Source organism: Triturus cristatus, chromosome 1_2, assembly GCF_964204655.1.
Source record: "Triturus cristatus chromosome 1_2, aTriCri1.1, whole genome shotgun sequence".
NCBI classification, from domain to species: Eukaryota; Metazoa; Chordata; class Amphibia; order Caudata; family Salamandridae; genus Triturus; species Triturus cristatus.
The window spans coordinates 136675241-136690161 of record NC_140580.1 but is presented as its reverse complement, the minus strand read 5'-3'; the positions used below and the strand labels follow the sequence as shown (position 1 = coordinate 136690161).

Sequence of the window (14921 nt, the reverse complement as noted above, 5' to 3'; positions counted from 1 at the left end):
ATCCCAGCCAATTTGCCAGAAATGGTTGTGTGTGATAAACCTTTATTGACTAAAGATAAAACAAACTGTAACATACAAAACTTGGAATCCAATAAAGGACCTTCAAAACAGTGTGATCTCATAAAAGTTAAAAATTCAGACCAAGCCTGCAGATAAGTGCGTCTAGTAGCAGGGGCTATCGATTTCTCGACCAAATCGATGATTCTCATTCCCCCAGCACCCAGATGTCTTGCGGGATTGGAGTTTTGTAGGTGTCTGCACCAGGCGCCAAGTTGCGGAATTTCTGCCAATTAGAACGAGACAAGGCGTCTGCAATTGAATTATTGACACCTGGAATGTGCTTTGCACGAAAAACAATATTGCATTTTAAGCTGAGTAACATGAACAAACGCAAAAGCCTCAACACCCTTAGATCTTTGGCCTTCTGATTATTTATGAGCTGAACCACAGCCATGTTATCAATGTGGAACATTACACATCTGTTACTGAATTCCACACCCCAAACCATCAGGGCCACAATTAATGGAAACAACTCAAGGAAAGCAATACTGCGCCCTTGTGATAACCAATGGCGTGGCCATGTCTCCGCACACCAACGCCCTCCCAAAAAAGACCAAAACCGTGTGCTCCAGAGGCATCCGAAAAAATCTGTATCTGCCAAATAGTATTGTCACCAAGAAAATATAAAGAAACTCCATTGAAATCTGACAAAAAGGTTAACCACACCCGAAGATCTTCCTTGATGGCTTTGGTAAGACGAATTCTGTGGTGAGGAAGATAGGCTCCGGACATCGCAAAACCCAAACTTCTGCAAAAAGTCCTGCCTGCCCTAACAACCCGACAAGCAAAATTCAGATCGCCCAAAAGCCGTTGGACTTGCCGAAGCTCAATCTTATCCTTACCAAGAACCTCCAAAAGAAAAGACCTGATCTCTTCTACCTTTGCAGTTGGCAAACTAGCCATCATAGTTACCGTGTCTATCTCTATGCCCAAAAATACGAGCTTAGTGCAAGGACCTTCCGTTTTTTCAGGAGCCAGCGGAACACCAAACTCCTCAGCCAAGTCCTGAAAGAATTCGAGACCTTTAAGACATTGTTTTAGTTGTGCATCGCCAATGAACATAAAATCGTCCAAGTAATGACAGACATGTGTGTGGCCACTCCTCAACGAAAAACACCATTGTAGGAACGTGCTAAACGTTTCAAACCAGGCACAAGACACTGAGCACCCCATAGGAAGTACTTTGTCAACGTAAAAAGCTCCATTAAAAAACATACCTAGCAATTCAAAATCCGATGGATGGATAGGGAGTAAACGGAAGGCCGATTGAATATCACATTTTGCTAATTCTGCACCAACCCCTACCTCCCGTACCAATCTCAAAGCGTCATCCACGGACGCATAAGAGACATTGGAATCCTCAGGGGAAATGAAATCGTTAATAGATTGGCCTTCCGGCCATGACAGGTGTAAAATCATTCTGAACTCACCAACCCGTTTTTTAGGGACTACCCCCAACGGAGATATTATCAAATTCTCCAAGGGGCATTGAATAAAAGGCCCAGCTACACAACCAGCTTGAATTTCAGCCTCCAATTTCCGTTGCACCACTTGAGGCAGTTCCTTAGCAGATTTTAGATTGTCAGCCCAACGGTGATCACGAGGCCCTTGGTAGCCAATGCGAAAACCTTCTTTAAAACCCCAAAACAGTTTGGACGCAGCTTCATAATCGGGATAAACTTCCAATCAAGGCAGCAAACGCATCAGATTAATTGGGGTATGAGCCCTTTTACATAAGTTGAGGGAATCCCCCTCCACCCCTTGGAAAACTCCCTGAACCCCCTTGAGGCTGTTTAGCGAAGCATTGGGTGATGGCATGTCTACCGCCACATTGGGAGCACTCGTGTTTGAACCTACAGAATTGCCTAGTGCATGAGCCCCGGTTAAAATTCCAGCAGGCCCCTGGCATCGGCAAGTGACCCCTTCCTGTAACCCCCGCCCCAACTGGAGCGGGGCGAGGCAGAAAGGGCCGATATATAATCGGCAGACCACTTGCAGTGTGCGTTGACGCAACCGGCTGAGCAGAGGACATCCACTGCAGCCAAAGCTCTTGATCTACTTCACCCCACGGTTTATCTTTAAACATACTGATCCTCGCCCTAAATTCTTCATCATAATTAAGCCATGCATAGCCCCCAAACTGCAAATGTGCCTTACGAATGGTGTCCATGTATTTAAACAATGAAATAGCCCTGTCCGGATACCTCTCACAATACACGCTAGCATATATCAAAAAAGCTGCAGTCCAATTTTCTATAGACTTTGGGACCCTGGGCCGCCTAGAAAGTTCCCACTCCTCCTCCTTGGACCCCTCTCTGGCTTGAATATCCCTATGAAGGAGTTTAAAAATATCGACAAATTCATGAAGCCAAATCTTATTCTTGGTGTTAACTGACATATGTATGCCTAATGGCATGGCAAGACCCATATAAGGAAGCTTTTGCCGAGTCCCAGCAGTAGCCTTCACCTGACTTGAACCAGCAGGACCAACCTCAGCAACCCCACTACCCAACGAAGACCTTTTGCTGGATCTATCCGCATTACCTGAATTAGATGTTCGAAAAGCCTTGTCCCTTGTATCCCCACCAAAACCAACCCCCAACACCTTAGATGTATTTGACTCGTCCACCCCCACCGAGCCCGGCAAAATTTTGCCTACCCAAGGTTGTGACCAAGCAGCCCACCAATGAGGCTTACCTGACGTTAGTTGTGCAGCACGCTTCTGAAATTCCCGAGGATCATCACGACGCTGATAATCGCGATGCCGCTCTTGGTCCGACGTGAAATCCGCACTTGACTTCTGTAAGACACTAGCAGAATTGGTTGCCCCCGCACCCGTTGAAGGCACGAAAGGAACATGTTCGGAACAACAATCATTACCCCCACGATCCTTTTCTGGAAAAACATCTTCAGTACCATCAAAATAACCCAGACCTTGAATACCCTGCACCTCTGAAGATTCACAAACATCCTTGCTTGTACTTGGCATTTCGCCATCACCCACCCCACCATCGTAAAACTCCCAATTGGTCACAGGCCTCCGATTAGAGAGCCCGGCCGCTATATTAAGATCCGCACCTGATCCGCTTGACGAAAATGGCACGTTACCAAAAGGCGAAACCTGTTTCTGAATTGCTTTTCGAGGAAAAACTTGAGCTGCCTGCTGGACTGAATAACCTACCGCCTCCTCGCCGCTCGTGCCAGAATGCGATAACTTACCATGACCAGAGACATGATTACAAGCATCCGCCTCCGAAGAGTCCGGAACAGCATGCTCAACCCAAATCCATTGACCACGTTGAGGACCAAAAGGAGAATCAAAATCCACCTGCGGGTGACAAGGAGGGGGGCGAGAAGCCGGGAAAATGGAGACAATGTCTGAAGAGTTAATAACAGTATCTTCTTGTAAAGGCCCAGCATCTTCCGATGACCTCTGTACCACCGTAGCCACATTCTCTGACACATCTTCACCCAAAGGGAGATAAGAAGGAGTAACTTGCTCCAAGCCAACTGCTGATGTGAGAGCATGCACACCTTTGGACCCAGGGGGGCCCCTAGGTAAAGGGGACACCCCAGAAACTGAAAAACGCTTACCGAAATAAGTTCCCTTCGCTAGGCGTCCCCCACAAGCCTCAGAAGGGATAGAAAAAGATGACCTGTCTAGACAAACCTCCTCCTCCCCACCACTATCGCTAGGATAGTCCACCAAAGCTGCAGAGCGTCCCAATGACAAAACAGGAGGAGCAATGTCAATATTATGCCCAGAAAAGTAACCGCGTCTGTTCAAAAAATACTCTGCGCCCCTCAAAGACGCCCGTTTTGCAGGAGAAGGGGACTCAATAAACATAATGTCAGCACCCTCACTAGACATTCCCCTCCCCTTCCCACCTATACCTCTGCGTGATGATGCAGGCAGGCTTCTAGAAACCGCGCCTCCCCTGGCGCTGACTCGACGACGGGCTCGTCCCACCCGAGTCACAGAGACCTCCCCGGACTCCCTCACCGTGACTGCTGGTGCAGAAGCGCAGCACGCTGTCAGGAGCCGGGAATGGGAGCTCAAACGAGCAGGCCTGCCGCGTGGATCCTTAGCTGAAAAAGGGGCGAGTTCACCTCTGGTGGCCATCTCCTGCACACGTCCTTTGACAGGAAGACAAGCTGCCACTGCGTCGCTCACACCTTTCGCCGCCACTCTCTTCGGGCGCCTCACAGCTGAAGACATTAAGTCAGGAACACCAGGGGCCAGTAAGTCCACCCGGCCTGCCTCATACAGAACACGGAGCGCATTCTGAACAGCTGGGTCGTCAGCCATGACCAGCTTCTTTAGTTAAATACAAATTAAATAAATAATGAGGCAAAAAACGGCACAAAAAACGACCGTCTCCCTGCCTCAGCGCTCGTTTCCCGCCTAAACGCCTTCCCAACGGTGAAAACCTAAGCCCCGCCCCCTACCTAACACGTGATTCGCTGCGTGGTCTGTACCATCGCGCGAACCTTCCCAGGGGGACACCCGGCTCGCGCCGCGGTCCCCCCGGGTCCCATTCAACCTGCTGAGTTTAGGTACAGCCATTAGCCCCCATACAAAAGTATTCTTTACACTAGGTAAAAGCAATTTTTGTGTTACAAAGTTAGAGACCTGTCTGTTGCTTCTCATCAGCATTTGTGCTTTAAAATTTGTCAATTTAGGGAGCAGCAGACCACCTGTACGTAGGTCGCATTCAGTGAAATTGTCTTCTATATCTGTAGAAACTATTTTTTGTAAAAAGTGATGAAAATTGACAGTAAAGTTACCACTACGTGCTTCTGTATTGTATTGTAATTGCATTTATATAGCGCTTATTACCCCTGATGAGACGTTGAAGCGCTTTTTCAGCGAGTAGCACACTACTCCGGGACCCATAGAGGATTGGTGTTGAACAAGTATAGTGAAACATGCAAGTAAATTTTAAGTGGTGGATAGGTTAGTCAGTTATTTGGATTCGGAAAGAATAGCAGAAGGATAGCAGAGGGAAAAAAAAAAGGTTTGTATTTATATAGCGCTTGTTACCCCTGACGAGGCGTCAAAGCGCTTTTTCGGAGAGTAGCACACTACTCCGGGACCCATAGAGGATTGGTGTTGAACTAGTATAGTGAAACATGCAAGTAAATTTTAAGTGGTGGATACGTTAGTCAGTTATTTGGATTCGGAAAGAATAGCAGAAGGATAGAAGAGGAAAGAAAAAAAAAAAAAAAAAGGTTTGTATTTATATAGCGCTTGTTACCCCTGATGGGGTGTTGAAGCATGCTACTCCGGAAACACATAAAGGATTAGTGCTGAATTAGTATGGTGAAATATGAACGTAATTTGAGTGTTGGATAGTAGTCAGTTATTTGGAGTGAGAAGGGTAGCGGAGGGATAAAAGGTTTGCATTCATGTAGCTCCTATTACGCCTGATGGGTGTTGAAGCACTTTTCCGGCGAGTAGGATGCTACCCCGGAACCCATAAAGGATTAGTGTTGAAAATTAGTATAGTGGAGAATGAAGTAATCTGAGTGGTGGATATGTTATTAAGTTATTTGGATAGAGAAGGGTAGGCGGTGGGATAGCAAAGGGAAAGAGGTTTGTATTTATATAGCGCTGGTAACCCTGATGGGGTGTTGAAACGCTTTAATGGCGAGTAGCACGCTACTCTGAAACCCATAAAGGATTAGTCAGAGGATGAGTCAGAGCATCCTGAAGTGCTACCTAAGTGTCATATCCACTGTCGAGAATTGTTGTGTTACTCATGCCTCGACATCAGTTGCTGAATCGAAGGCGGCTGGTTTAAAAAAAAAAAAAAATTCAACGTCTATGGATTGTGTCATATGCCTTAGCCATTTAAATAAGTGAGACCACCTTTCACTATAGACACACACCCAATGTGCTAAATATAAGACACATATCTCCGCTACTTAATTATAACTGTTTTTTGCATAGTACATAAAGTTAAGCTTTCATACAATCTCATCTTTCACCCTGCATCTCATTTTTTTGTTCTCTTTCCTTTTCTCTCTTCTCTTTTACTCTCTTCTCTTTTACTCTCACTTTTATTCTTTTTTTAAAAACTACTTTTATTTAACGTTTGCATCATTACATGTGGATTGTAAAAACATAGGTACATAGTTTTCAGTTTCAGGAACACAGAGCCCTAAAAACAAGGCCGTTTGTGGTAATCTGTAAGCAGTATGCATTTTGAATATTTCTTTACCAATTTCTAGTGTAAGCTTGCCTCAAGGTAAGATTTGCGGAACCCTTCTACCTTCCTCCCCAGTCACAGAGAGTATTCATACCCTGAGCCAGTGCTTCAAATGCCCCTAGAGAATTTCCACGGTTCGCACACTTTTTCCCACTTTTTGGGGCAGCCTCGTCCTTTATCTATTAATTGTTTCGATTCTTGCACCAATCTAGGTCTGTCTTCCATTGTCGTATCGTTGGAGGGTCTGTCTTTCCCCATGCTCTAGCTAGATTTCTTTTTGCTACCCCTAGGGCTCGGGCAACCCATATTCTAACTTTTATTCTCGTTCTTGCAAATCCCAACGCCGTGCTACACTACAGAAACCGAGGTAATACCTCATACAGTCATGTGCATTTGGAACTAACATTACAAAATCAATATTAATAGCGCCTATTTCCACATCTAAACCCGCAATGCAAGCCATGCTTTTAGCAGGTGGTAACTGCTGACCATTCCATGTAGTATTACAGGATCAAGGAATTCCGCTGCGCGATAACAATACATCCCCATTATACATTTTTTGGGGCCAAACATGGATGACTGGGCAGCTTCTAATGGGCGCCGAGGTCTGCCACATTCCCTTAAAAGAGGCACATCCCGTTCCCTACTGACAGCCCATTTTGTTTTTTTTTTAGAACGGATTTCCGGTATCCTGTTTATCTTCTACGTCTCATTTATCTACGAACGTGATTGCCCCTCCTTAACTCCCCACCCTCCTACACACCAAAAGTCCCTTAAAGCAAGTCCCCCAACATAGCTTAAACACATGGTCAAAGCCAATAGCTCTGGCGAAACACTTATAAGGTCCAAAAGGCCAGACCTATTGGCTATGCCAATGCTTGTTTGGGCAAACAGGGACCCCAGATTTAATTCTCATGTAGAAAGCAGACATGAGTGTAACAAGTACAAAGAATGGTGGATACAGCACCACATGGAGGGCACGGGTAACCTGTGCATGCCATGTGGAAAGTTCACAAGGAATCTGTGAATACTATGTGGCTAGCACACTATGATAAATACATACTATGCAAAACATGTGTAAATACTGCACAGAGCACATAGGGGAAAATCACCGACATAGAAAGAACTCACAGGAGCAATGAATTCTAACTGGGATGTTTTATACCTTTTATATCGCATTTTCTTTTCAATTTGTTCATTACTGCTGTGCAAAACAAGTATTGTATATGAAACCTATTCAGCGCCATTTGTATTTTGTGAAGACTGCTTTTATTTATTTTTTTAAACCAAATTGTATTGGGTGTTTTTCATAGTTGTTCTTGTACATCAGCAAATTAGTGCTTAATATTAATGACTGTGTCCATACATAGCTGGTTCTTTAATCCCAAAACTATTACAACTCCCCCTTGTAAAGACTGCTTTTAATGCAAATAAACCTGAACTGAACTGCAAATACCACAAGGAAGGCCCTCAGAGGACCAGTGAAAAGCATGTCGAAAGCACCGTGGGGCAGTAGATCGATCACACATGGAACACACACCGAAAGAACATTGATCCCTCTAAAACGGAATGATTTCAGTCAAAATTGTTCTCTACTGGCACACGCATTCACCCCACTTTGACGGGGTGAATGCAACTCTAATCTCAGAATGAATCCAAATGCAGATGGTGTTGTCGATTTGCAAGGGAAATGGAAAAAGGAAACATGCATGCCTTTTTCTTGCACTTAGTGTTATCATGCAAGCTCATGAGTCTCTTACATGTTTCGTTTCCAGATCACATCACCAGGTCAGACATGGAAGGCGTCCTCTCAAAGTTTGTCGGTGACATAATGCAGGTTCCACCAATGTAAGCATAGCTTGGATTTTATGCATTCATTTTTGTTACAGAGTGTGATAACTTGCGTTTGATTTCCCTTACACATAAACAGGCACTAATCCTCAATTGGGCACAAACTGTTTTTCTCCCGATACAACCTGGTAAAAATCTTGCTGGCCTATAATTCAGTTTTCAGTTTTGTGCACTTTGGAATGGCAGAAAACCGATTATTTGCACGCTGTTTTCCATTCTGATGTCTGAAACCTGGAATTGTGTGGTATTTATTCACTTGCTAATTACTACACCCACAGGAATCGCAAATAGTGGGTGTGCAGTTACTGCCCCAGATTTGAACCCATGCTGGAATGACACCTGTTGGGGTGGGACTGTCCCCTGCATGATATACAGTCGTGTTGCCAGCCCTGCATGCCTAAAGTGCGAAAATCTGATCTTGAAATTTGGATTAAGGCCTTGACGCGCACTAATCTAGTGTGTGCGTGAAAGCCTAGGAATGCTTTTTAACTGAGGTAGAGCCTGTATTTGTCCTAATCCTAGAGAGGCGCATAAGGGGGGCCCTTACAGTGACAGAAGGACTACATCCCTGTCACGGGTTTCATGAGTGCACTGTAGTGGTGACAGCATACCATGTTTGTAACTGATTATAGTGACCTGGGCTTTTTACCTGTAACGTGGGAACATGAGCCTGCTGGCCCATTTATCTGGAGGTTCCTCTGCTTATGCTGAACCCTGAATACTAGTGCACAGATCCCGAGCAGAGCGTGTGCTGATATGCAGTAAATGTGTGTCTGAATGATCGAGTGACAGACAGGTGGGCTTCATTTTGGAAGCCCCTGGCCTGGGCATGTGTAGAAGATGGAGGTGGGGTTGCTTTCCCCTGGCGGAAGGTGTGTATTACTGGCATTACTGAGATAAGAGGCTGGATTACCAGACGCTAGAGTGAAGAAAGAGGAGACGGGTTTCCCCTAGACACTGCTTAGGCCCTTTCTGATCCAGAGTGCTTGTGAATAGTCTTCCTGTGGTGCTGTTCGGTGGACGGTGTGGGCATGAAGGGCGAGGAGTCCTGAGTCTGGTGCCAGGGATGAAAGGTTCCTTTGAAGGGAGCTGACCTTTGTCGCGTCCCGATCGCTGTCAGAAGGAGTCATAAATAGCCATGGTGCAGCCTGCTCAGACCTCTTTTGGACCTCTGTGGTGTGTACTCTATCTGGAGACTTCCCTCCCGTGAGCAGCATCACTCGAGATAAAGGCCGGGCCAGGAGATGGCATGGCTGGGACACTTGAAAAACGGGCTACATGAATGCAGCGCTGGAATCCACATCCCCCGTTTGTGAAAACCATATAAAATTGGGAGCTGACGACCCATGTTTTGTTCTATCTCCACATTCTCTTGGACAAAGGAGGGATACTCCTCAGCCTACTCAAAGGACTAATGCACAAGCAAGGGTTGGTGTCTGTCTGTCACCTAGTACCCCAGAGGTGAGGGAACAACATCTGGAGTATGATTTGAAGGGGGAATTGCTGAACCTGTCCTTAGAACAAAGAAGTCCTGCATGTGAAAGAACAGAAAGCGCCAAACCTGCAGGAGAAGGTGGCTGAGGAAGGAACTACAGTAAATGACCCTGGTGTTGGGTTCTATCTAATAAGAGACTAACCATTAGGCCTTGCGGACGAGATCGGGGTTGCCGCTGTGTGCAGCTTTATTCGAAGGAGCCCCTACTCTGTCGAAGTGTGTCAGGTAGCCTCCTTGCATTATTCCTAAAGTCACAACCAAGCAACCAGGAGCTGCGTTTACGATTGATAGTCCTAACTGAAGCCAGGATAAGTGCCTGGTAGTGGCACCCTTTGTGTGTATCGGAGCATTTGGATGGTGTGACCAGTGCACTGCCAGTCTGTCCTGTGCAGTCCTGACCAGTCCCCTATAAGAAAAGACTACCAACCCTGCGCTGCCCTGTAATGAGTAGAGAACCCTACACTGCCCAGATGTGCCCCCTTACTCAGAATATTTGTGACGCTATGCCTGGCAGCTGAGGCACCGAAGACCTCCTGTCCGATTGGCCACCGTCGTGCTCAAACCAAACACGGTAAGAGACTTTAGCGGACCCCGTGCCCTACAGACTGTGTGTGCTAAGAGAGGGGGGAGAGCTCGTGCTGCACCTTATTCGAACCCACTTCATGAACCCTGAAGAGTCTGAAACCGAGACTGAGGGGGGAAAGGGGTTTACAGCATCCAGAGGGAGCAGGCCCACTTTTAAGCACCCAAGACTCACGCCTCTGAATCTGGTATTCCCCCAAGATTGTCTAGTGGACTATTCTACTTTCTGTGTAATAAGGCACGTTTCTATAAATAGAAGCACTAGGCTGCTCATTGAATTGATTGTGCTGCTGGTGAGTGCTGTGTCCAAGTAACCCCATGCTATCCTTCTTGAGAACCCTGTGACTGCTCGCCATCGCTGCCAGAGTCAAGGGCTGATGGGGCTGTGCTTGACCCAGTTTCCAGAGCCATAGTAGGACAGGTCTTGGGGCAGTAGGCAGTAGCAAACAACTCCACCCTCCAAGGCTTTGGCTCAGTAGCCCCTGCCCCATGCCCTCCGAATAGTCTGACATTTGGTCTCGAGTGGTGTGAGATAATACAGAGGCCAGTTGCAATTTTCCATAGCAAAAGTGTAGGTCCAACTTTATTACATTACAGCCTACACAAGAATAGTGGATACAAGACTGAAGGGAGCAGGCCTGGATACCCTGACATTACATCAAACTGTGAGATCTGTGTATGGCTAGAGGGTAGAGGAATCCCAGAGCTAAGTATTGGAGGATCCTTGTGAGATACGTTAAAAGACCATTACAGGAGCTGGAGAGAAGAACCTGAGATGGATTCAGGGAGGGTACTATAGCAGAATGTTGTGGAGTTGGGCTCTTCTAGCCCCATAGTTCAGTTTTCCCCCAAAAGACATCTTGTGTGTTAACAAAATTTGCTTTCCAGAAATTCGCCAATACATTCATGGCTATCGATTTCTATACTTAAGTTGACACCAACTCCACAAATTATTCCCTTAGGAGGATTATGTCTAGCAAACAATTGGCTCTCCAGAAAGCTAAGGCTAAGGAAGAATAGAAAGCCAGGGAGTTTGAGAAGAAGTTGAGATTAGATCAACAGTGACAAGAAAAAAGGAGGAGGGCGATATGGGAAGAATAGACCGATGAGGCAAAGAAAAGGGAGCATAAAGAGCAGGAAAGGGAAAGGTGAGACAAAGAAAATGAGAGGGAACGTGAGACCGAAAGGATAGCACTAGAGAAGGAAACGTTTAAAATGGCAGCATAGATGGCTACATTGGGAAAAGAGATTCCACTTCATTCTCATAGTGTTCTTGCCATTGTTCCAAAAGAGCTTTTGCACATGTGTGTGGAGGGACAGAACATTTTCGAATAGTTTGTGAACCCTGAGATCGCTTGTTAGGCTCAGGCTTTGAATGAGGAGTTTAAGGCAGTAGCATTCATGAGTCTGTTGTTTATAGAAAGGACAGTAGTCCTTGTAATGATGCTTGTGGCTGAGCAAATGGTGTATGAGCAGATAAAATAAACTCTGATCAGAAGGTGTGGGCTAAAGCCAGCGCAGTACTTCCCAATATTTAAGGATAGCAAGCGAACAGATGGTTTATCATTTAAGACTTGGATTCACTGAGTATTACGTGATTGGAATGAGTGCTTGTGCAGTATGGGGACTAAAGATTTTCATGCCCTAAAGCAGTTAATAGTTCGAGAGCTACTTTTGGAGGAGTTCTCTTCCCCACTTTGGCAATACCTGCCAGATCTAACTGAGGGGGATTTGGGAAAATGTGCAGTGTTGGCTGACAAGTGGTTACCAAACAGTTAAAAAACAGCTGGAGCAGAATGTCCGAAAAACCAGAGGGCTGAGGAACGCTCCACAGACTGGCAATCCCCTAAATTCCGGGCAGAAAAAGAAGGTGTATTGGGTTCCTATCCAGGAAAGCCTAACAAAGTAAAAATAAATATGCTTCCAAGCCCTGGGTGACAACTTGCTTTAAGTGTCAAAAGGAGGGTATTACAAAGGAGACTGGCAGTTTTTTTTTTTTTTTTTTAATTCATGTTTAATTGGACCATTGGTCCTCAAATATTACATATATTCGTTAAAATACATCTAATATTACACATCTTTAAATACATTAAAACGCTTCTTAAAGCACACATTATTATAAAACCCTCCATCAATTATATCAGGGTAAGTATTAAAAACGAATTGATAAAGAAATAAAAAATGCCTTCACTCTTTGCATAAATTTCCCAATGGCAACGGCAATATGTAAATGGCTCATTTCAGTCACCAAAATTACTGTCTGTGTCCTATTTTTAATCTCATATTTCCTAAATATCGGTCTTAAAAACGTAATTCGAATATCAAGAAACTTCTGGCAATCCATTAAGATATGTAACAGGTCACATGAGGAGCCCAAAGTGCAAGTACAACTTCCCGTCTTATCAATCATTGAGCATTTTACCACATTATTTACATAACAAGGGTTCACCCCAATTCTTACCCTTAAAACCTCTCTTCGTAAATGACAATTGGGTAATCTGTCAATGTAGGGGAAGCATTGTTTGTTTTTCCATGCAGCAGTCACAAACTGTACTGAGATTTTGTTCGAAAGATAGTTTTGGTTCTGTACCTGCGATATTTCTTTCCCCTGCGTCCTAAGTACCTTCTTATCAATATTAATCATGTAGGTAATGGGTCACAATTTGACCTTCATCAGACAACACAGCTTCGTCATGATAGCTCGAGTCTCTCTTGCCCATTTTAATTCGCTATTCTGGATTTTGTATTTACACCATTGTGATATTTTGGAGTTCTTACCTACTCCTAGGCGTTGCCAGAAACTAAGTAGGGCCATACCAGCTAAAATGCTCCTTGAGGTCAGTCCCAGTTCAAGTCTTACGGCCTGGACCATTGCCGACAGAGGAAGTGTGAATACGTTTTTTTAATTTTTACATTCCTCAACATCCCAACCCTCTTTGCCGCTCAGGTATAGCAATTTTGCGTCATACAGAACTTGCGGGGGTACCATGGCCGAATAAGCTTTTAGAACTGGTTTATCTGACATCACACCATAAACTTTATTGAATAATTTCAGTCCGCTAATCGATGCTGAGGTTCTTAATTTTAGCGCATCTAGGTGGGTATGCCATTTCAAACTTTTTTCTAGCCACATTCCCAGATACCTATATTCTGTAACCGTTTCTACTTTCTCAGCGCCCAAAAACCACATAAACCCAACTTTCCACCGGCCAAAGCTCAAGGTTTTAGTTTTGTCCATATTTACAACAAGTTTTTTCTTGCAGCAATAATCATTAAATATATTTAGTTACCTTTGCAGGCCTATTTTGGTTTGATCCATGATCACAAGATCGTCTGCATAGAGCAAGCATGCAATATGCTTACCATCTTGTTTCGGGCTTGCCCCATTTACGTTCCTATAGCCAACGGCAAATCTGCTAAGAACAGAGAAAACCGCAGGGGGGCCAATACACATCCCTGCCGCAGCCTGTTACCAATCTCAATCTTCTCAGATAAGTTTCCATCTGTATCTAAGATTATCTGGGCCCAGTTCTTTGTATGGAGAAATTGTATCAGGCTTAACAGATCCTTTGAGATACCATATCTAATTAGTGTCTCCCACAACAGCTCCCGGTCCACCAAATCGAAGGCTGCGCGGAAGTCCACAAAACAGCAGAACAAGCTTCCCCGCTGTTCGATCGACTTCCGCGCTATGGACCAGAGAGCAAAACAATGATCAATTGTGGAGTGGCCTGCTTTAAATCCCCCCTGTTCCGGGGGTATAATTTGATTTTCCTCAGCCCAGTCTTTAAGTAAACCCAAAATGGCTTTCGCAAAGACGTTTTCCCCAATATCCAGGAGATTTATTAGCCTATAGTTCTTTGGTGATTTTAGATCACCCTTTTTATGAATTGGTCTTATAATTGCACCCTTCCAGCTTTCTGGTACAATCCCTGTCCCAAGATCACTTGGAACATCTTTGCGAAAAACTCAGCCCACCCCTCGGGTCTAGTTTTTATTATCACTGCCGGAATATTATCCGGGCCTGCAGCACGAGTAAGGTTCAAACTTGCTCTAATTTTCTTTACATGGCTAGAAGTAAAATATTCTTTTATGTCATCCCTCACCCGTGACCAAACTAACGTCCTTGCCTCATCTTGTATTGACCATTTCCCATATATTTCTCCCAGGTAACCCACCCAGTCATCTTCAGGTACCATACAGACTAGGGATCCTACTTTTCTGCCCACACTTTCTTGGACCAATTTCCAGAATCCTTTGACATTTCTAGTTTCTATTACCTCCAACATGTTTGCCCAGCAGTTAACTTTAAACATTTTTTTTTATTTCTAATTAATGTTTTATATTTTATCCTTGATGACTGGAGGGCCTGAGATAATTCCACATTAAACTTTACCCTTTATCTTCTCTCCTTCTGTCTGATTTGTGCCTTTTTCTACATGGCATTCTTTGTCAAACCAAGCATGCACATTTTTAATGACTCTGTGACTTCCAGTCCCTGACTTTCTTGATTTAAATTTTATCTTTAGGGTATCCACCAACCTATGGAATTTCTTCTAAAAGGATCGCCAGCTGGGTTTGCTTGACAGCCGTTTAGGATACTCCACATATACTTGTAGGACCCTTTCTCTATTTTTGCGACTTGATAAAAATAATTCTGTCCTCCATGGGAAATGATCGCTGCCTTTCATTTTTACCGCCTCAAACTTTTTTATTAGCCC

General features: G+C 44.6%; 1 protein-coding gene across 1 annotated transcript in view; it reads left to right on the top strand.

Moving 5' to 3' along the window:
* The window catches only part of TRUB1 (TruB pseudouridine synthase family member 1), a 250782-nt gene that overhangs the window by 198440 nt on the left and 37421 nt on the right, over window positions 1–14921 (top strand). Inside the window, exon 5 of the mRNA XM_085603278.1 lies at window positions 8048–8120. Within this exon, the coding sequence (XP_085459404.1) occupies window positions 8048–8120 (73 nt within the window). The remainder of the gene's footprint in view (window positions 1–8047; window positions 8121–14921) is intronic.